Source organism: Pseudophryne corroboree, chromosome 9, assembly GCF_028390025.1.
Source record: "Pseudophryne corroboree isolate aPseCor3 chromosome 9, aPseCor3.hap2, whole genome shotgun sequence".
In the NCBI taxonomy this organism is placed as follows: domain Eukaryota; kingdom Metazoa; phylum Chordata; class Amphibia; order Anura; family Myobatrachidae; genus Pseudophryne; species Pseudophryne corroboree.
In genome coordinates, this window is record NC_086452.1 from 60176459 (window position 1) to 60199999 (window position 23541).

A 23541-nucleotide genomic window follows, 5' to 3' on the forward strand; every position below is an offset into this window, starting at 1 on the left:
TAAAATGACTTATAATCAATTCCTCCGCGGAGACATTGACCAGCAGCAATTGCCTCCACAAAGTACACAGGGAGCTGAGATGGTGGATTCCAGTGGGGACGAATTGATAATCTGTGAGGAGGGGGATGTACACGGTGATATATCGGAGGGTGAAGATGAGGTGGACATCTTGCCTCTGTAGAGCCAGTTTGTGCAAGGAGAGATTAATTGCTTCTTTTTTGGGGGGGTCCAAACCAACCCGTCATATCAGTCACAGTCGTGTGGCAGACCCTGTCACTGAAATGATGGGTTGGTTAAAGTGTGCATGTCCTGTTTTGTTTATACAACATAAGGGTGGGTGGGAGGGCCCAAGGATAATTCCATCTTGCACCTCTTTTTTCTTTTCTTTTTCTTTGCATCATGTGCTGATTGGGGAGGGTTTTTTGGAAGGGACATCCTGCGTGACACTGCAGTGCCACTCCTAGATGGGCCCGGTGTTTGTGTCGGCCACTAGGGTCGCTAATCTTACTCACACAGCTACCTCATTGCGCCTCTTTTTTTCTTTGCGTCATGTGCTGTTTGGGGAGGGTTTTTTGGAAGGGACATCCTGCGTGACACTGCAGTGCCACTCCTAGATGTGCCCGGTGTTTGTGTCGGCCACTAGGGTCGCTAATCTTACTCACACAGTCAGCTACCTCATTGCGCCTCTTTTTTTCTTTGCGTCATGTGCTGTTTGGGGAGGGTTTTTTGGAAGGGCCATCCTGCGTGACACTGCAGTGCCACTCCTAGATGGGCCCGGTGTTTGTGTCGGCCACTAGGGTCGCTTATCTTACTCACACAGCGACCTCGGTGCAAATTTTAGGACTAAAAATAATATTGTGAGGTGTGATGTGTTCAGAATAGGCTGAAAATGAGTGTAAATTATGTTTTTTGAGGTTAATAATACTTTGGGATCAAAATTACCCCCAAATTCTATGATTTAAGCTGTTTTTTAGGGTTTTTTTAAAAAAACACCCGAATCCAAAACACACCCGAATCCGACAAAAAAAATTCGGTGAGGTTTTGCCAAAACGCGGTCGAACCCAAAACACGGCCGCGGAACCGAACCCAAAACCAAAACACAAAACCCGAAAAATTTCCGGCGCTCATCTCTACTATTTATCAGAATCACTGAATACTCCCTCCAGTTACATTTTCATAAGTTCACTAAGTTACTTATGAATTTTAATGAATTCCCATAACTTCAGTATATAATACCCCAGTAGATCTCATAATATGTCTGATTGTTTTATTATAAGGTATTTGACAGCTTCCCTCATTAATATAGTGAGAAAACCTTTCAATAGTGCATCCTTATAAGTTCTCTACTGAATTCACTCATATAAGTCATTTATGTTCAAAGAGTCTGTGCGTCTACTATTTCTGATACTCTGAACTTCAGGGTATCCTCTTAAAAAAAAAAAATAATAATAATAATAATTGTTTCCTATATATGTATGTATATCTGATGCAACAGGTATATAGGGCTGGACCATAGGACACACACTATGTATCTATACAGAAATAAAACTTACTGGATAGTATGTGATCACCTTACACCAATCTTATCCTACATCTTGTGACAGATATTTTCTACTGAGATGTGTTCCTACAATTTTGGTTGCTGCAAAGACTTAACATTTAAGCAAAAACAAACAAATGCAGTTCTAACATAAATCTTGCAATCTAGACATATAACACAAATGTCATACAAGACACCCTCCAGCCTTAGGAGCCCCGTAGGGTCACCTAGAGGAAACGTGAAGGACCCTGACCTGGAATTGCGGGTACGTATCCGGACACCTTACATAAGAATGTCCACGTATCACTTCTTTCTCATGAGAGCCAAGGTCTATATGCAGAAAAGATCTTTGGACCCAGGGGCACCTATTCCCAAGAAGACAGGACAAGCCTTTAGGTTGCATTCAGGAAGGGGTAGTCTTTGGTCCTCTGATCAATTCTGCCAGCTTTTTATATACATCTCATGTACCACTCATACAACACACTCATATCATGCAGTCATACACTGATAACAAGACAACTTATACTTTAAAGACAGAAGGTTACTGGATTCTTGGATCCCGCTAACCCGTCCCCACTGAGCCCCACCATACCTCAGGAAGAGCTGAAAGAGAGTAAGAAGGTGCCAGAGCACTTGTCTTTGCTTACCCCACTGTACAGATTTATTTCAGCTGGTTCCTGGGCATTGGCCACACCCCTAAACATGGGCCCCTACTACTGCATTCCTCCGGTGGGCCCTACATGCCTCAGTCCGACACTGCTCACTGCTGTGGGTATAACTCCTATTTGCCCTGCAGAAGAGATAAGTATTATCTGCCCCAGCAGACCAGAAGTCACAGAGATTCTTCTATTTATTGCTGGTCACTGAATAATGTCGCCTTTGTTTTTGTCAGTTATCTGGGCAAGCCATTAAGAACAGCGATAGCTCTGTCTGTTATTTATCAAGCCATTTGGAATAATATAAAAGAGCAGATTTTTATTCTATGAGATCAGGGAAACAAATGACGGGAAAGTGTTTTCTCTCTGTAGCTGCCGTGAGAACAGACGCCGGCCGATGGAAAGGGAACTTCAAATACAACATTAGAGTCGCTGGTGCAATATGTATAGACCAGAGGTTCTCAAATTCGGTCCTCGGGGGCACACACAGTGCATGTTTTGCAGGTAACCCAGCAGGTGCACAGGTGTATTAATTACTCACTGACACATTTTAAAAGGTCCACAGGTGGAGCTCATTATTTCACTTGCGATTCTGTGAGGAGACCTGCAAAACATGCACTGTGTGTGCCCCCGAGGACCGAGTTTGAGAACCTCTGGTATAGACTGTAATTAGAGTTCTCTGAAAGGACGAGTATACTGCATACAGTAGTGAGCGCCCCCTTTCTATATTCAGTATTGTGCAGGTAACGTGGTTATAGAATATAAATACAGACCACAGACAGGACTGAACACTCTTAATCATTCACAGCCTTTTATCTGTTCTGTTATACATGGAGACGTCTTGCAGGAACTGATCATAATGATCAATAAACTTCTGCTATGCAGGGTCTAGATATCTGCAGAACATTGCCCTGTAATTACTAATTAATGATAGTTTCTGCAGAGCATCTCTTACTGTTAAAGAGGAATAGAGACAGACATGTTGACCCATGTTCATCTGCAGTATTTAATGGAACTTTGGGCCTAATTCAGGGGGTAATTCAGATCCGATCGCTGCTGTGCGTTTTCGCACAGCGGACGGTCAAATCGGAACTGCGCATGCGTTTGCACCGCAATGCGCAGGTGCAATGGATGGCTGCAAAGTGGATCGCCGGTCAGCGACGGGTTTGTGCGAAGTATCCATTCGCACGGGCGTTCGCAAGGAGATTGACAGGAAGAGGAAGTTTGTGGGTGGGAACTGACCGTTTTCAGGGAGTATCTGGAAAAACGCAGGCGGGACCGAGCGTTTGAAGGGAGGGTGTCTGATGTCAAATCCGGTCCCGAACAGGCTGATGTGATTGCAGCGGCTGAGTAAGTCCTGGGCTGCGCAGAGACTGCACAAAATCAGTTTGTACAGCTCTGCTACACATGCGATCGCACACTTGCACAGCTAAAATACACTCCCCCTGTAGGCGGCGACTATCTGATCGCAGGGCAGCAAAAATCGGTGCCTAGCGATCAGATCTGAATTACTCCCTCAGATTTGATCGCAGCAGCAAATTTGTTAGCTAATGGGCAAAACCATGGTGGTCATTCCGAGTTGTTCACTAGCTGCATTCGTTCACTGTGTAGCAATGAGGCTAAAAAATGGCACTTCTGCGCATGCGTATGCGGCGCAATGCGCACGTGCGAAGTAATATTACAACGAACAATGTAGTTTCACACAAGGTCTAGCGAAGCTTTTCAGTTGCACTGCTGGCCGCACAGTGATTGACATGAAGTGGGCGTTTCTGGGTGGCAACTGACCGTTTTCAGGGAGTGTTCGTAAAAACGCAGGCGTGCCAGGAAAAACGCAGACGTGGCTGGCTGAACGCAGGGTGTGTTTGTGACATCAAAACAGGAACTGAATAGTCTGAAGTCATCGCAAGCGCTGAGTAGGTATTGAGCTACTCTAAAACTGCACAAAAAAATTATGCCGCCGCTCTACGATCCTTTCAATTTCACTTCTGCTAAGCTAAAATACACTCCCAGTGGGAGGCGACATAGCGTTTGCACGGCTTCTAAAAACTGCTAGCGAGCGAACAACTTGGAATGACCCCCACGTGCACTGCAGAGGGGGCAGATGATTGGGGTGGGGTGTGTTCAAACTGAAATCTAAATTGCAGTGTAAAAATAAAGCAGCAAGTATTTACCCTGCACAGAAACAAAATGACACACCCAAATCCAACTCTCTCTGCACATGTTACATCTGCCCCCCCCCCCCCCCTGCAGTGCAACATGATTTTGCCCATTAGCTAACAAATTTGCTGCTGCGATCAGATCTGAATTAGGCCCTCTGTTCCTGCAGATAATTTATTTTGAGCTTTACATAAGTAACTAGTAAATTATAAGGAGTTATTATTTATTATAAATTATTATTATTATTATTATTATTAGTTATTATAAATGTTATTATTCAGGGATTAAATGTTTGGGCAAAACAATGACCCTCCCCCAGTAGAAATCTCATTCTATGGCTCCAGATGATACAAGTAGTATTGGGTGTATGTGTAGTCTATGGGGGGGTCTGATGGTATTGTGTATTGCACGTGTGCGGTCGCAGTCTCCGTGTGTTTGTGCCGCTAACCACCAATAGACGACCCTACTTTCACAGTTGTGCTGCTAACTTCTAGCACAAATACCTCCACCACCACCACCACCACCAACACCACCACTTCTGCTACTTTGGCTGAGATTCCAGAGTCAACATAAAAAACCTTATTGGGCTAAGATCAGTTTGTAGACGTTGAGCTGCTGCTATATAGTAAGGTTGGATTTTTATTTTCACAGGCTGTTGAAAATACAAATCCAACATTACTAAATTGTTTTCCTGTGCTGGCTCTAGGTTGCGCATCAGTCACATTTCCCCATCTGGGTCCGGTATTTATCATTGGAGCGGGATTTCGTTGGCATCTTGATGGTTAGAATGCCGGCGGTCAGAATGCTGATGCCAGAATTCTAACACCTCTGAGAATCCCGCCAGTCAGCATCCCCAACGTATGTATGCGGGTGAGGGTTAGAGCTAGGCTTGCAGGGGGGGAGGGGGGAGTTAGTGTTATGCTACGCGGAGGGGGAGTTTAAGGTTAGGCACTAGGGGGAGGGATAGGCTGCGGGCCCGAAGGGTTAGGCTGCGGGTAGGGAGAGGGGAGGGTCAGAGGTTGGGTTAGAATACCTACTAAAACGTGTTGGAATTCTTACAGTCGGGATCAGTGGCATCGGAACGGTGGAAGAGGGGTCATGGGGGCAGCATTTCCCCACTTCCCCTCCAAACATGAAGCAGGCGCAGGAAGGGGGAGCGCTTACTTCCGGATCCCCGCTGAGATAAAAGTCTGCCGCCGGCATAGGAGCGGTACTGCCCTGGTCCTGTCCTAGCCGGTTCTTCACCACTGATGCATTACTGGGAGTAGGCGGGATGTCCCAGCATGGCCACGCCTCCTCCCAGTAATGCATCCCTGATGAGTAAAGTGCCGACCAGGACCAGACATGTGGCAGCAGGATGCCGCGCCGGTGGCAACTGTTTTACAGCAGGAGTCTCTGCGGGAAGCTAGAGGTAAGCTCTGCCCGCACGGTAGGGTGGGGGGTGAATCAGGGGGGAGCGCCAAAAAGGATATTTTACTGTGCCCCCCGACCCCCACCACAAACCATTCCTGTGCCCCTGGTCAGGATGCTGCTGTCGATATTCTGACCACCTGCATCTTCACTGTCGGGATCCTGTTCCCAACGCATTAGAACCTCCCCAGGTCACCTCCTTTGATCTCAGTCTTTGCTCGGTGAGCTCAGAGGCTGCAGCTGGCGGCTCTCTGTAATAATGAGATTCTGCTATCACTGAGAGGCAGCGGCTGGCCTGTTTATGAAGTGAAATGATATTGGATGCAGACACAATGGCTGCTAATCAATACATGAAAGAGTAAAACATAAAGGGCATCCGCGTGTAAGGCTTGTTAATTGTTGGCCAAGGGAGGATGGTGGGTGGGGGTGTCTGATAGTGTGTGGCGCATGTAAAATGACCTTTTGTCGTGCTGGCACAATAACTAATGTTTCTTCCATCTTCTCCTGTTCATCTTCGCAAAGTGAAAAATGATGGGTTTCCATTTTTATGCCACTTTTGTTGAAATGAAACCATAAGTGAGCTAGGTCACATGTAAGCGTTGTCTACTGTGTGTCTATAACGCCGCCGCACCTAAAGCCACTTTTCCAGATGACAGTCCAGCTCCGACGGCTCAGCATTATTTAAAAAAAAAGTTAACTATTGAAACACCATCGGATCATTACCACTCGATGGCGATAATCATCGGAATGCTGCAATCAAATGGTAAAAACACTGCCATACCAAGAAAAACATTGATGGTCAGCAAACATCGACCATCGATGTCCATCCCTAATTAGTGCATCGCTGCTGCTGCTACCATGTAGGCAGCAGCAGCAGCAGCGATGTAACCTCTGTCACAGGATATGGGTGCGCTGTGGGTTGACTGCGCCGCCGGGATGCCTGTGAATGTGTCCCGTTTTTTATTTCTGAACTACAGCAATCCCACTCCAGGTGCATCCAAATCAGTCACCAAACGTGCAAAAGTAGTGTTTTTTGGGGGTCATTCCGACCTGATTGCACGCTAGGATTTTTTGCTGCGCTGGGATCAGGTCACAACTGCGCATGCGTATGTACCACAATGCACAGGCATGTCGTATGTGTACAAAGCGGAAGAATCCATTCTCACAGCCCATCGCAAGGAGATTGACAGGAAGAGGGCATTTGTGGGTGTCAACTGACCGTTTTCTAGGAGTGTTTGGAAAAACGCAGGCGTGTCCAGGTGTTTCTAAGCAAGAAAAAAAGGGCATTTGTTTCCCCCAGCACCCTGAATGATAACCGTAACCAGATATAAATTCCACATGATAACAGAATTCAGAGATCTTCGTTACACATATTTGCGCAAATGTGTGAATAAGCCCCAAAGCCGCATCAAGGCGTCTCTGTATATTTGGGGTCCCTAGCGCTATATCTAGGTGCATGGTGTGGCACCCCAAAACACCAGCATAAGCCAGAAAGCCCAGCGTAGCATACCAGTGAAAAAACTATAGTGTTAATAAATTAGTATTTAAGAAGCCGAAGCTATAGAGAAAGTGATACAAAATGAAATGCAATTAAAATAGAGAAATAGTGTTAAGAAATTAATAAGTGAAAAGTGTTAATAGAATGTAAAGGTATGCCACACTAAGGCCATCCAGCTCAGCCAGTCCAGAGGCACCACACCTCACACCTCCATTACCTCAATCTGGGTCTAAGATTAACCAGCAAGGAGCCACATGATAATGGCTCCTTACTACAATATGTCTAAGCTAAGAGCTACCTACCTTGGAGCAACCCCATAATGCTCCCTGTGGCATGTCAGAGCCTGCACCTCCTCCTAGTGCAGGAACCTCTCTGCCTCTCACAACAAACATATATATTGGTAGATGCTCAATTAGCTTAGTGATATCATTCAGGTGCTCGAAAAGGAGGGGTATTTCCAAGCGAGAAAAAAAGGCATTTGTTTCCCCCAGCACCCTGAATCATAACCGTAACCAGATATAAATTCCACATGATAACAGAATTCAGAGATCTTCGTTACACATATTTGCGCAAATGTGTGAATAAGCCCCAAAGCCGCATCAAGGCGTCTCTGTATATTTGCGGTCCCTAGCGCTATATCTAGGTGCATGGTGTGGCACCCCAAAACACCAGCATAAGCCAGAAAGCCCAGCTTAGCATACCAGTGAAAAAACTATAGTGTTAATAAATTAGTATTTAAGAAGCCGAAGCTATAGAGAAAGTGATACAAAATGAAATGCAATTAAAATAGAGAAATAGTGTTAAGAAATTAATAAGTGAAAAGTGTTAATAGAATGTAAAGGTATGCCACACTAAAGGGGGGTACACACGGAGAGATCCGTGCTTAAAATCTAAGCAATCTTGCTAGATTGCTTAGATTTTAAGCACGGATCTGCCGTGTGTATGCCCTCCAGCGATAGCGATGCGCGGCCCCGCGCATCGCTATCGCCGATGCTAGATTGAGCTGCATGCAGGCTCAATCTAGCGGGTCGCTCACTTCACCGTTGTGTGAAGTGAGCGGCCCCCCGTCGGCTTTCCCCCTCGCTCAGCACATCGCGCTGTGCTGAGCGGGGTGAGAGATGTGTGCTGAGCGGTCTGTGTTAAGATCGTTCAGCACACATCTCTCCCGTGAGTACCCCCCTTAAGGCTATCCAGCTCAGCCAGTCCAGAGGCACCACACCTCACACCTCCATTACCCCAATCTGGGTCTAAGATTAACCAGCAAGGAGCCACATGATAATGGCTCCTTACTACAATATGTCTAAGCTAAGAGCTACCTACCATTGGAGCAACCCCATAATGCTCCCTGTGGCATGTCAGGGCCTGCACCTCCTCCTAGTGCAGGAACCTCTCTGCCTCTCACAACAAACATATATATTGGTAGATGCTCAATTAGCTTAATGATATCATTCAGGTGCTCGAAAGGGAGGGGTATTTCTAAGCAAGAAAAAAAAGATCTCTGAATTCTGTTATCATGTGGAATTTATATCTGGTTACGGTTATGATTCAGGGTGCTGGGGGAAACAAATGCCTTTTTTTCTTGCTGAGAAATACCCCTCCCTTTCGAGCACCTGAATGATATCACTAAGCTAATTGAGCATCTACCAATATATACGTGTGTCCAGGTGTTTGCAGGGCGGGTGTCTGACGTCAATTCTGGGCCAGAAGTGATCGCAGCGGTTTAGTAAGTTCTGAGCTACTTAGAAACTGCACAAAACTTTTTTGTACCGCTCGGGTGCACATGCGTTCGCACACTTGCAATGCAAACATACACTCCCCTATATGCGGCGACTGTTTGCAGCGCTGCATAAAATAGCGAGCGATCAACTCGGAATGACCCCCTTTGTCCGCTCTACTATAAAGACATATAAAACAACTTGGCTGCATTTCACTTTGGTTTTCAAAATATATTTAGCGTTGATTCTGGTTTTAACACAGTATTTTTAAATTGGTGCATCATGGAAAAAACGAATACCGTTTAAGTAAGCAGGAAAAAATGTTTGGAAACCACCAGAGTGTAAACATTCTAATGTGAATGCAGAATTCTCACAGGGACCTCTTGTGGTCAGTCGACAAACTGCACCACTTTAACTACTGTATGCGGCAATATTACATTAAATATAATAACATTGGGATTCTATTATCTCTTCAACTCAAACTCATGACAGATACCTCATGTTAAAATAATACTTAAGAATTATGTACGTTCAGAAGAGCAGATGAGATGCCGTCTGTGTCATCGCATTAGTAGAATTGGGAGAAATGACGGAACACTTCAAATCTACAAGAAATCCTCAGCTGCATCAGTGGTTTTATTAGAGCAACAATTTGATATTCAGTATTTGTCTAGAAATGATAGATCCCAATATCTGCAGTGTATGCATTTAGCAAAAACACCGACCAACTGTGTCGTCTCTGGTGACAGGTGGAAAATGCCGTGAAATACGCGTTCGAAGTTGGCTACCGTCATGTGGACTGTTCCTTGGTGTACCAAAATGAAGCTGCAGTGGGAGAAGGGATCAAAGCAGGTCTCGCATGTACCAAGGTAAAACATCTAGTGTACATCAATCATAGAATTGGTTATACTCAATTATACAGCTAGTGTGACTCGGGAGTATATTTACTAAAGATCGGTATTTGTGTGTGTTGGTATTGCCGTGTTAAATCCGGACCTCAAAGCCGGATTTGAGGGCCAGCAATAACAGTTACTTGCTCTTACTTTATTCCCAAATCAAAATCAGGCTCTTTGTTGGGCCAACGGTTCCCCTAATACAGATTGAATTCTGCTGGGCATGGAATTTACTGTTAGTATGTTTCGTGGGGCATATTAGCCCAAATACGATGAGCAGGAAGGATCCATGGTTTTGTGCTGTTGTCTCCTTATCCTGAAACTACCACCTACATGGTGCAATTGAAAAAGTGAGTTGGCAGACCACGGCGATTATGTAACTGCCCGCGAGCTGCAGGCTGTGTGGGAATTCCGGGGAGCCTGCCCGTATTTTTAAAGCGTCAATCATTTAAAAAGGCAAAACCAGGTTGATTTTGCCTTTTAAATGATTGCTTTAAAAATATGGCTAGACATGGCGGAATTCCCGCACAGCCTGAGCTCGCAGGAAATTACGTACGTAAGCCCCAACATCACCCATTTCCAATCATTTACTGTTAAATTCCTGTGTTCCGGAGCAAACTGAAGGCGCTTCACCCAGTAGGTAGCAATGGCGTTTGTACAGGCCGTCTCCTTCTGTAGCCCATACAATGTAATGAGCGGTGTACTGTTCACAGAGAGGCCATCTGAATTGGCCCTTGACTCAGATGATGTGTAATTTGATGTACTGTTGCCTGTCTCTGGGATTAGACAGGTCTGCCCACTCTCCGTTTGGCTGAAGCATTTATGACCATGGACCTTGTGCTCAGACCTAGGGGCTCATTTATCAGCGAGTGATAAAACTCGTTGTGAGTGATAAAACTTGATGCGCATGATAAATGGTGCTTTAGCCAATCAGCTCCTAACTGTCATGTGTTCAGCTCCTGACAGTCATGTGTATGAAAAAGGACGGATGGGGGCTGTTTGACTGGAGCACCATTTATTATATGCAACAAGTTTTAGCATTCACAATGAGTTTTATCACTAGTTGATAAATCAACCCCATAGGGGTAGATGTATTAAGCCTGGAGATGTGATAAGTGCAAAGTGATAATACACCAGCCAATCAGCTCCAATATGTAAATTGACAGTTAGGAGCTGGCTGACTGGTGCCTTATCAACTTGTACTTATCACTTCTCCAGGCTTAATACATTTGCCCTATAGTGTTTTGACTGCTGGTCCACTCTGTGTAACACTTTACCAACTGCCATTTGTCTAATGCTCACACAGCTGCTGCGGGCGCCAACATTCCCTCTACAAGGTCCATCAGATTGCGTTCTTTCCCCATTATTTCATGAGTGCATTGTCACCTGACGATTATAATAATTTGGCCACTTAATGTATTTATTGTAGTTGTTGGTACTGTATTTTGTGTAAGTCCCAATACTAATGATGGGAGCAGACCTAAGGAAAGTGGGGGACAGGCTTCCCCACACAGATGTTACTATACAAAGTCAGATTCTCCCATTCCCTAGTGTCTGCTCACTAACCTTCTCCTAAACATTGCACTGCTCACATAAGAGACCTGCCAGGAGTGCCTGACGCAGGCTGGGAGGGTATGATGGGAGTTATAGTTCAGTTGGAGATATACAACTAACCAGGAACTCATTTGCGAGATAAGGAAAGTATGGTACACGTATGGGTACTAGTTATCTCACTCTGATTTCCCAATCCATAGCTTCACCTTGTACGGTAGATCTCTCCTGCGGTCCCAGAACATGTATTACATGGCAGTGTTATATTTAATACCTTATCCTGGCTTTATATGCAGGGTTTAAAACGAGAAGATATATTTGTCACCTCTAAACTGTGGAATACCAAACACCACCCTGATGATGTGGAAGACTCCTTGAGGAACACACTGAAAGACCTCAAGCTGGACTATCTGGACCTGTATCTTATGCACTTTCCGATTGCATTCACGTGAGTTGAGCTTGGGAGTCGTCTTTACAATGGTCTGCTAAGGTCTGTCCTGTCTCCAGCATGGAGCCTAGCAGGGAGGAAAAGTAAGCCGCACACACTGCACTCTTGTAGATGTGCCACTGATTCTGGAAGAGCCTGTACAAGGCCAGGGTGGACCTGGATGGGTTTTACTAGTAATTATACAATACAATAAGAAAGCTAGCTCTCTGCTCTTTACCAGACCGGTGAATGACAAAATCTTTACATTGGGCAGTGAAGTATAACTCTTGAGAGTATAGGTTTAGGACGAAAGCTGGTGGCATTTGTGGAGGATCAGAAAATAGTGCCAGCCAATGGAAAACATTTGTGCAGAGCTAAGGCGCACATAATTTGAAACAGTGTTTTTGGCTGCACAGGCGGGCGCACACTGGAATTCGTGTCCTTGACCCCCAGTTAAGTTCGACGGTACCAGTCAGACCCCCAGCTGCATTTGAGGTAGAGATGAGCGGGTCGTGTTCTCTGAGAACCGGAACCCACCTGAACATAGCATTTCGAGCTGGGATCTGAGTCCGGCTCTGGTTTTCCCGCCTGATTCGGATCCCAAAACGAGGCAAAATGTCATCCTCCCGCTGTCGGATTCTCACGGGTTTTGGATTATATAAAGGTCTCCAGTGATCGAGTCATCTTCATTCCAGCTGTGGAGCTTGTATTGCACAGACATGTCCATGTTATGTCTGTCCAGGGGTGCTATGTTGTACATCCGGGGGCTGCTGTGTCTGTCCAGGGGTGTTCTGTCCATCTAGGGGTGCTCTGTCAGCCCATCAAGGAGCTTCTGTGTCTTCCAGGGGTACTCTGTCCATCTAGGGGTGCTCTGTCTGTCCATCCAGAGGCTCTGCCCCAGTGTAAAAAAAATAAAGCTAAAGATATAAAAAATATATATAAAATTGTGCTATACCCCAATGTACTATACTATTATTTTTTATGACATGGCCAGTCAGAACGCCGTGTAATAATCATACACGTATTGTGACACTGTAGGTGTGGGTGGTAAAGCCCAAGGACAATTCCATCTTGAACCACTTTTCATTTCTGCACTGCGGTGTGGCAATGTTTCACAGATGTGCTATAAACTGCTGTGTGTTTGTGCCGCTGCTCTGTCGCCTAGTAGCCAGCCAGGTCGCAGCAGCCTTTGCCCAAAATGGATAAAAACAATAATGTGAGCTATGAGGTGGTCAATATTGAGTGGAAATGACTGGAAATTAATGTTATGGAGGTTAATAATATAGGAACAAAAACAGGCTCAAATTCTGCGATTTTAGCTGTGTTTATAATTAAAAAAAAAAAAACATTCAAAACCAAAACACTGAAGGGTTTTTTTGGCAAAACCAAATACAGATCCAAGACACAAAGGAGATACAGACCAAAAACCAAAACACTGGGTCGGCGCACATCTCTAGTTTGAGGGTACAAGTCACACTGTTGAGCAAAATGTTGTGTTGGCAGTGAAGTTGCGGTGTGTGTGACCAGTGTAAGTGGGATCTGGTGAGATGCACATACAGCTGAAGCCATTTCTCTGTTACAGGAGAACAGATACCATCTTCCCAATAAACCCAGATGCGACACTGCAGTATGAGTATACGGACTACAAGGATACATGGAGAGTCATGGAGAAGATGGTAGAGAAGGGGCTGACCAAGTCCATTGGTCTGGCCAACTTTAACAGAAGACAAATTGATGATATCCTCAGCATCGCCAAAATAAAGCCGGTTGTACTGCAGGTAGGAATCTCTCTGACCTCTGCTACAATGCATGTACCTGTCTCATACATGACGTCTCTGGATCCGCGGCTGACACAGGGGTCCATTCCCCATAGCTGATGCATAAGAGCTCTTGGTCATCCCATGGCAGAGGTGTGGATGTTGCTGCCTCTGGTCCTCATTGTGGCAATTCGTAACAGTTTTGTACTAGGAAAGAGCGACAGAGATCACCAGGGTCACACTGTAGGACTTCTCCCAGTGGGGTTTTTAAGAAATAAATCATTTTTTTTTTCACTTTTAGATGACTTTGCGGGAGATGTATCAAGCCTTCTAAAGAGCGGGCATGTTGCCCATAGCAACCATCCAGCTCCTACCTATTCCCTTCACTTGTCCACTTCTCCACTCTTTAGAAGGCTTGATTCAGCTCCAACTTTATCTTTCGACACACATCATCCTGCAAATTTTACCTATCACATTGCTTTACCTTTCTAGTTTCCATCTGTGATTTTCAGCCCTGTCGTTATATCAGACAGAGTTGTTTTCTGCAATTGTGCTGGGCTAGATGCAAATGCCATCTCTAGATACAGCTGTATACAATGTGGAGAATGCTGTAGAGTGGTGTCTTATCCAATGCCTAGCGTCATATTCTAGAGCAGTGGTTCTCACACTCGGTCCTCAGGACCCCAAACAGTTCACATTTTACAGGTCCCCCGGCAGGTGCACTGTGTATCACCAACTGTCACATTTTAAAAAGCCACAGATGACCTGCAAAACAGGACTTGTGTGGAGTCTTGAGGACCGAGTTTGAGAACCTGTGTTCTAGAGCAACAAGAATAAACAACCCTGTCTGATGATATAAATACATGGCTCCAAAACACAGATAAAAGCCAGAAAGCTAAAGCAATGTATTTCATAACATTTGCACATAGATACATACTAGACAATATGGAAAGATGAACACACTTTTATTTTTCAATAAATCTGGTTATGTTACAGTGTAAATGTATCGTAACGTTAGTGGAGATGTTCCCTGGAATGTTTTTGCTGTAAACATGTGACCTAGAAATGATGGATAATTCTGTGGTTACTACATTTGTGTGGAACATTACCAGCACTTGGGTCTACTGAACATTTGGAGGTATTTTATTAACCCCCCGGGCAGCTGGAGGCAAATGGCGATTTTCTTGAAGGGATTTGTTTTACTTGTCCCTTATATAACTTTGTGTCTTGCATATATGGATCTAGTGTCATTTTCTATTAATTCACTTAAATTCAATAGAGATCTGCGGAGCAGGGTAATGTGCGCTGCAATATCAGTATTTGGCCCAATATCGCAGAACGCGGCCCATAGGGAAATAATATGATTGTTTTATTGTAGCTGGTATAATGCATAGACATCTCTTGCAGGTGGAGTGCCACCCATACCTGGCTCAGAACGAGCTGATTGCTCACTGTCATGCCAAAGGGCTCGTTGTCACTGCGTACAGTCCGCTGGTTTCTCCAGCCCGAACTTGGAAAAAGCCAGGGGAACCTGATTTGCTGGAGGATCCATGCATTGTGGGGCTTGCCAAAAAATATGGCAAATCGCCAGCCCAGATCGTTCTCAGGTACATGTATAATCCCTGTCCTGGCAGGTAGCCATGTGCTCCTGTCACCGTCGTGACCACTGATCTGTGACCACATGATGATACAACTGGGGGCATTATTTGAAAAGTGTTCTAAATTACAGTTAGCTCTGACCAATATCAGCCAACCAGGCTTTTGATCTCAATGTCCAATTTCTGACAGAGTCTGGGCGCAGCACCACTTATTCCACACAATTACCTGTAGAGTTGGTTTCATACATTTCTAAGGTAGTTTTAACTTGATTTATATATATATATATATATATATATATATATATCCAACAGACAGGACAGCACTCATGACATCAATAAAAAAAAAAAAATAGTAATGGTGCAGGGTCCAGAAACAAGATACAAAAACACTCACTTTTATGAAAAAGAGTACAAGAACCAGCAATCACGGTTAAAAGGGGATGTTTTATAAAAATAACATCAGTGTATAGTCCATACAGATTCCATACATCAGATATATATATATATATATATATATATATAAAATCAGTCACGTGCGTTGAGGGAAATGGCTGGGGAGGAGATAGCTAGTACCAGAGCCACATCTACATACAATATATGAGCCCAAGTGTTCATGTAAACATTGCGGGGTCAGTCCGAGTTGATCGCTAGCTGCCGTTGTTCGCTGCACAGCGATCACTTAAAAAAATAGCAAAACTGCGTATGCACCGCAATGCACACGCGCGTCATACGGGTACAAAGGGCATCGTTGTTGTGCAATGGTTTTACTGAAGAATCCATTTGCTCAGCCGATCACAAGGAGATTGACAGGAAGAGGGTGTTTATGGGTGTCAACTGACCATTTTCTGGGAGTGTTTGGAAAAACACAGGCGTGTCTAACGTCAATTCCGGGACCTTCGTCGCTGGATTAATCGCACAGGATAAGTAACTGCAGGGCTAGTCTTGTTTTGCACAAAATGTTTTTGCATAGCAGGGCTGCAAAGGCGTTTGCACACTTCCAAAGCGAAAATACACTCCCCCGTGGGTGGCGAATATGTGTTTGCATGGCTGCTAAAAGTAGCTAGCGAGCGATCAACTCGGAATGAGGGCCATTATACACAGGTGCAGCAGTATATACATGTGGGCATTATACACAGGTGCAGCAGCAGTATATACATGTGGGCATTATACACAGGTGCAGCAGTATATACATGTGGGCATTATACACGGGTGCAGCAGTATATACATGTGGGCATTATACACAGGTGCAGCAGTATATACATGTGGGCATTATACACAAGTGCAGCAGTATATAAATGTGGGCATTATACACAGGTGCAGCAGTATATACATGTGGACATTATTCACAGGTGCAGCAGTATATACATGTGGGCATTATACACAGGTGCAGCAGTATATACATGTGGGCATTATACACAGGTACAGCAGTATATACATGTGGGCATTATACACAGGTGCAGCAGTATATACATGTGGACATTATACACAGGTGCAGCAGTATATACATGTGGACATTATACACAGGTGCAGCAGTATATACATGTGGGCATTATACACAGGTGCAGCAGTATATACTGCTGGAAATATGGTGAGTTTTGATCAGAGGTGTGCAGAAAAGATAGGCGGGGGGGTCACTTTTTACTCTAGAGTTTTGACTATAAAAATGATTCGAATAATGCTAAGATATTTCTAATATATTTTTTGTATTTGTCATATAATTTTTATAGTCAAAACGCTGGAGTATAGTGGAGTATGACAAGAAAGACTCTGCCTCACCTGACCGCACGTAATTGATATGTGTTGTGTGTATCAGTGACATGTGGTGACGTTAGCAGACCGAGCATGCGCAGAGGCCCCGGCAGCCGTCACAGCTCATCACAGGGACGTGCTCCTTTCGGGGGCCCTTATCCCTTCATGTGCGGCATCATACATTCAGGGGATAGGATCGCATATTGTAATGCGATCCTGGATGGTAAGATCCCACCCAGATCACATGATAAATGGGCCTCTAAATCCGAACTGATGAGAGGATGTATTTGTAGACAGTAGATTAGGAAGGCCTTACCATGTGTTCCAGCAGAATTCTACATTACATACAGAGTTATACAGTATGTGGAATCCAATTAACATTTCACTGTAATCTACCAGGTGGCAGGTGCAGCGTAAGGTTGTTGTCATCCCAAAAAGTGTCACCCCTGCTCGGATTCTGCAGAATATCCAGGTACAGTTCTTGTCTATGATGTATAATCTCCCAATCTATATCCATGTGTATGATCTGTATCCTATACCTTGTACAACAATCTGGGGAAACTGGTTTTACACATCGGTAGTTTTCTGTAGTGAATGAAAATGAAATGATTTCAGCAGTGCCTCCTGCTTGTGGTCTGTGCACACTGTCTGGCTGTGGCTGCTTCTCCCTCTGGCCAGAGGTAATAGGCTGTGATGTGTGGGAGGAGGCGCCATTCTAGCAAGATTGTCAGATAGTCACTACAGTAGTTTAAACTGGCCATTAGTTGCTATTACATATGGCCCTCTCAGAACCATAACTAGACACTTGCGGTGTACCAGAAAGAGAATTGGTGTCCCCCCCTCCCCCATATTTAAATAAAGAGAGTGTGCGCCAAAGGAGCATCCCAAAACTAAAGGGGGGTGTATTTTTTGGGAAAGGGTCATGGTCACAGAATAATACCAATTCACAGTATATCACACTGTAGTGTTCATTGTTCACAGTACCCCTTATACATGCTTCACCACACAGTAGCACCCTTTATACATATTACACCAAACAGTAGTACCCCTTATACACATTACGCCACACAATAGTACTCCTTAGACACATTATGCCACACAGTAGTATGCCTTAGATACATTACACCACACAGTAGTACTCCTTATACACATTACACCACACAGTAGTACCCCTTATACACGTTACACCACATAGTACCCCTTATACACATTACACCACACAGTAGTACCCCTTATACACGTTACACCACACAGTAGTACCCCTTATACACGTTACACCACACAGTAGTACCCCTTATACACGTTACACCACACAGTAGTACCCCTTATACACGTTACACCACACAGTTGTACCCCTTATACACATTACACCACATAGTACCCCTTATACACATTACACCACACAGTAGTACCCCTTATACACGTTACACCACACAGTTGTACCCCTTATACACATTACACCACAGTTGTACCCCTTATACATATTACGCCTTACAGTAAAACCCCTTAGACACGTTACACCACACAGTAGTACTCCTTATACACATTACACCACATAGTACCCCTTATACACATTACACCACACAGTAGTACTCCTTAGACACATTATGCCACACAGTAGTATCCCTTAGACACGTTAGACCACAAAGTAGTACTTCTTAGACACTTTACACCACACAGTAGTACACCTTATACACGTTACACCACACAGTAGTACCCCTTATACACATTACACCACACAGTTGTACCCCTTATACACATTACACCACAGTTGTACCCCTTATACATATTACGCCACTCAATAAAACCCCTTAGACACATTACACCACACAGTAGTACTCCTTATACACATTACACCACATAGTACCCCTTATACACGTTACACCACAGTTGTACCCCTTATACACATTACGCCACACAGTAGTACCCCTTATACATATTACGCCACTCAATAAAACCCCTTAGACACATTACACCACACAGTAGTACTCCTTATACACGTTACACCACACAGTAGTACTCCTTATACACGTTACACCACACAGTAGTATCCCTTATACTCGTTATGCCATAGTAGAGCCTCCTCCTCTGCATTCCTCCCCCTTCTCCTCATTCCTCATCATCATCATCAATCCTCCCTCTCCTCCTCTTCATTATTATTCTTCATCCTTCATATTCCTTCGCCCTCATCATTGCTCCTCACCATCATCATCATCATTCCTCCTCATCATCATTCCTTCCCCTCCTCTTTCCTCCTACTTTGTACCCCCCCACCCCTTCGCTTACCTATTTTGATGCACCCAGCCACGGAATTACTTCTCTGTTCATCATGCCCAACAGCGGTCACCTCTGGAGAGACGCGGAAGCTGGGGAGGCGGAGCTCATTCAGCTCTTCAGGACGCCGTACGGCACACATAATGAAGCCTGGTACCTCTGAGATGTATATTAGTAATATACATGGCAACGGAAGCCCAGGGTATATGCACTCTGCATCTCTGTGCCGCCCTAGTTGTGGCCCTGGGCCCTCATCTTCAATATCCCCCACCCTCCTCGTTATGTCCTGTTACTCCCATGTAATAAATAGGTGTTATCCACTGCAGTGGCCCAGAGCATATATTTATGTGAAGGCAATTTACATAAACTCTTTTATTGGGGGGGTGGGGTCCCCAGTTCTAATTGGTAGCATCTGAAGTGAAGGCCATTGCATGTTTCCTTACTACTTTGGTCATATATATCCTGACGGGATTACTGCTTAGTAACAGACGCAGCATTTGTGAATTAAACATAACTCTTTGTTCTGTTTGGACAGCTGTTTGATTTCAGTCTAGCCGAGGAGGACATGAAAAAAATTGGAGCCCTTAACACAAACACGAGATATATGGTTCCAGAATTTTCGGTAATATTCTATATGGAAAACTGAACACTTATATAACAAATACATGTCGAAACTGAACACTTGTATAACAAATACATGTCGGAATGGAACCGACTTTAATTGAATATACCCCTATGGGGTATATTCAATTAAAGTCGGATCCATTCCGACATGTATTTGTCGGAATGGATCCGACAACCTCTATTCAATCTCTTCTTAATTCAACTTTTTCAAGTTGAATTAAGATGAGGGATGCAGAGGAGGAGAAGGAGGGCGAGCTGCGGGGAGACCAGCGGGGGACAGCCGGCGGGCATACAGGGGAGATCAGCGCTACAGTAGCGCTGCAGCAGGATGTCACTCAGCCGCCCGACCTCACGGCAGTGTCCACCCGGCTCCAGCACGCGTGCTGGAGCCGGGTGGACACTGCCGTGAGGTCGGGCGGCTGAGTGATGCTGGAGCCGGGTGGACACTGCCGTGAGGTCGGGCGGCTGAGTGACATCCTGCTGCAGCGCTACTATGGCGCTGATCTCCCCTGTATGCCCGCCGCCTGTCCCCCCATCTCCCTGCGGCTCTCCCCCCTCTCCTCCTCTGGGTCCGCATGATGTCGGACTGAGATGGTCGAAAAGGGGGCCAAAACCTGTCGATTTTGGCCCCGTTTTCGACACAAGCACGTGGATCGGCAGCTATTCCGTCGATCCACGTGCTTTTCGACAAGTCGAATGCCTCGACTTGTCGACAAGCATTGATTAGGTTGAATCACGTTTCGACCTTAAAAAGTCTAAAAACTGCCATCTTTTCAACAGACGGCAGTTTTCGACACCAATTGAATATACCCCATACTGTGAATTATAAAGATGTTAGAGGTAATATAAAGGCATATATGGCATATAGGCTATAAAAGTTGCAGGAATCCTGTGTGACTTCTAGCAATATGTTACAGTAGGGTGGTCTGTTCCCTATAATACACATTTTCCTAATGACCTCATACCTGATGACATCACAACTCACCATTTATTTAGATGTTATAAACAGGGCTTTATACAGATATGATTATGGGTGGTTTTGTTTATCTGGTGCTAAACCATGAAAAAACCTGCATTCCATTAAATGGGTATTAATAGAGTGTCAGTGGAAAATGTTGGCCAATAGTGTAATATAGCAACACATTTTTTCTTTATATTGGCTTAAAAAAACAAACAATAAAAACATAAACTAAAATGTGTTCATGGATTATATAATAAAATTGCTTTCCTGGTAACAGGACCAGGTTGTAGGGTCACAATAGGATTTCCAGTGTAGATTTTATTTGGATAATGCGAAACTTGTGTTTGTGTTTTTATATATATATATATATATATATATATATATATATATACTATACTGTTGGTCAAAAGCCTTCATTTCATTTCCATCCATCTGGCCCAGGGGCTTATTTTAAAATGTAGACGTACAGATACGCTTATACATCTCTATTTCTGCTCCAGGGAGGAGCCACTGGCATCTGCCCCACAAAGATGGATGTCTCAGATGGGCGTAACCCTAAGTACAGGGGGGCAGATGTATTAAGCCTGGAGAAGTGATAAAGCAGTGATAAGTGCAAGTATAACGTGCCAGCCAATCAGCTCCAATATGTAAATTTACAGTTAGGAGCTGATTGGCTGGTGTGTTATCACTGCTTTATCACTTCTCCAGGCTTAATACATCTGGTAGATGGTTCCTGTCACAAAGCTGCAGTATCATTCTGAGGGGGTGATGTTCCAAGTCTTGGAGAGCGATACAGTGGAGAAGTTATACAAAGCGACCAATCAGCTGATGTCATTTATCTAGCACAGTCTTTGAAATGACAATTAAGATGCTGATTAGTTGCTTTGGGCAACTACTTCCCTCTCGTACTCCAAGGCTTGATACATCTCCCCATCAATGTTATCCAGGACATTCATGCAACATTACCGGTCCATCACACCCACCCAATACTTCCTTTTAGGTCCCATTACAGGAGCATATCCCCATTTATTTTGCCCAGTTTGATAATCCGGTCTCCACATTTTGAGTTGAAGATTTGGAATGGGATTATCCCGGATCATATGGAAGCCTTAGCAATGCCGTCTGGTCAGCAGGTCACCCCTACACGTGACAATGGGTGACCAGGCCTATAGACACGCTGGGCCAAATCCGACCAGTTTGGGGGCACCTGCTGTATGGTGTTGGGAGGCCCGGCTGCCTAGACCACTTGGCCTGTGCACACTCCGTTAATAAAATAGCACTTCTAAATGTATCTCTGTAGGTCCTATATGTATCACAAGGAAATTGTAGTCCATTCTCACACAACCCGCTCATGTCGTTGTGATATCTTGTGATAGTTGGGGCCATGGCAAATAATAAATATTACACATTCGGTCCATTTAATTCCTTTATCTATTTACAGGTGGATGGAAAGACTGTTAGAATGGACCCCAAGTACCCCTATTATCCATTTAATGATCCATACTGAGACCATTCCGAAGCTGAGCACGCATAACAAGCCCCATGTGATCTCTGCTACAGCCTCTGTGTATTCCTATGCAGCCTGCCCAGGCCTAGAAGCAGTCACCGCTTTTGTGTCTCTGTACCGTGTAACTATCGCTGCGCCGCATTTCCAGACCGGACCCGATATCCAGACTATGCAATAAATGACCCTTGTTTGCAATGTAGTTTTCTGGCTGCAATTCTTTTATAAAAGCAAAGAGCATTATAATGGCAAATCAGGGTTATTTATGTGACTCTGCTCCTTTTTCTATCAGCAGTTATACATGAGTCTACATTATACCTACAGCGTGAGGTAAAGACACCTCCCAGATTTAACGGTTTACAAAAAAGGCATGGCAAATGCTATTCAATATTTAGTATATGATCTAAAAGTTGCCTCACTCTGTACAAAATGGTGCTGCCGACACTTTCTGGTTAGATCTCCTCAGAGATCTGTCTGCTAGTAACCAATAATGGGATGTGGACAAAGGGAAGCACTTTGCCCAAGGGCTCATACATGTGTGTAACATCATTAGTGTCATTTGCACACACAAAGGACTATATAATTCCTCCTGTGCTCTCGCCAATGTCTAAGCCTTAATGAAGCGTCACGTTAATATGGGATGTAAATTGCATTAGGGGCCTAATTCAGCATGGATCACTAAATTGCAAAAACTCAAATCTGGCGATTACCGGCTGACTGCGCAAGACCTATACACTATATGGTAATAGAAAATGTAGAGCTCTTGGTTACATATATTTTGCAAAAACTATGATAAGCCACCAGGCCGCTTCAAGGCATCTCTATTACTGGAGGTCCCCAATACTAAGTATGAGTCCAGGGTGTGGACCACAATGGACCACTACCTGCAATGGCAGTAAGACAGCTTATGTCAGAAAGTGAGTAGTGCCTAAACTGTGAGTGCCCAAAGCTGGCTCTATATATATATATATATATATATATATATATATATATATACAGTCTCTGTGGTCCCTAGGGAGGGTTAGCACACTCCCAAGTAATGGAAGAACCAGGCGGCACTCTGGGGACTTGATGCAAAAAATACCAAAATTTAGTGAGAAATCACATATCAAAAAGGCATAGCTTTGCCAACGTTTCAGCGCCGCGCAGGGCGCTTTTGTCAAGGCTGTATGCTGTGAAAGAGAAGAACAAAGGCTGGCTCTATATGTGGCTATATATATATATATA

At 44.4% G+C, this 23541-nt stretch overlaps 1 protein-coding gene across 1 annotated transcript in view; it reads left to right on the top strand.

The window, feature by feature from the left end:
- LOC134957456 (aldo-keto reductase family 1 member A1-like) overlaps nt 1-22560 on the top strand; it is a 42134-nt gene extending 19574 nt beyond the window's left edge. The window contains exons 3-9 of the mRNA XM_063939401.1: nt 9726-9845; nt 11717-11868; nt 13430-13625; nt 15012-15211; nt 17351-17423; nt 19761-19847; nt 22252-22560. Coding sequence (XP_063795471.1) covers nt 9726-9845; nt 11717-11868; nt 13430-13625; nt 15012-15211; nt 17351-17423; nt 19761-19847; nt 22252-22317 — 894 coding nt within the window. The 3' untranslated portion in view covers nt 22318-22560. The remainder of the gene's footprint in view (nt 1-9725; nt 9846-11716; nt 11869-13429; nt 13626-15011; nt 15212-17350; nt 17424-19760; nt 19848-22251) is intronic.
- Nucleotides 22561-23541: the final 981 nt, after the last annotated feature.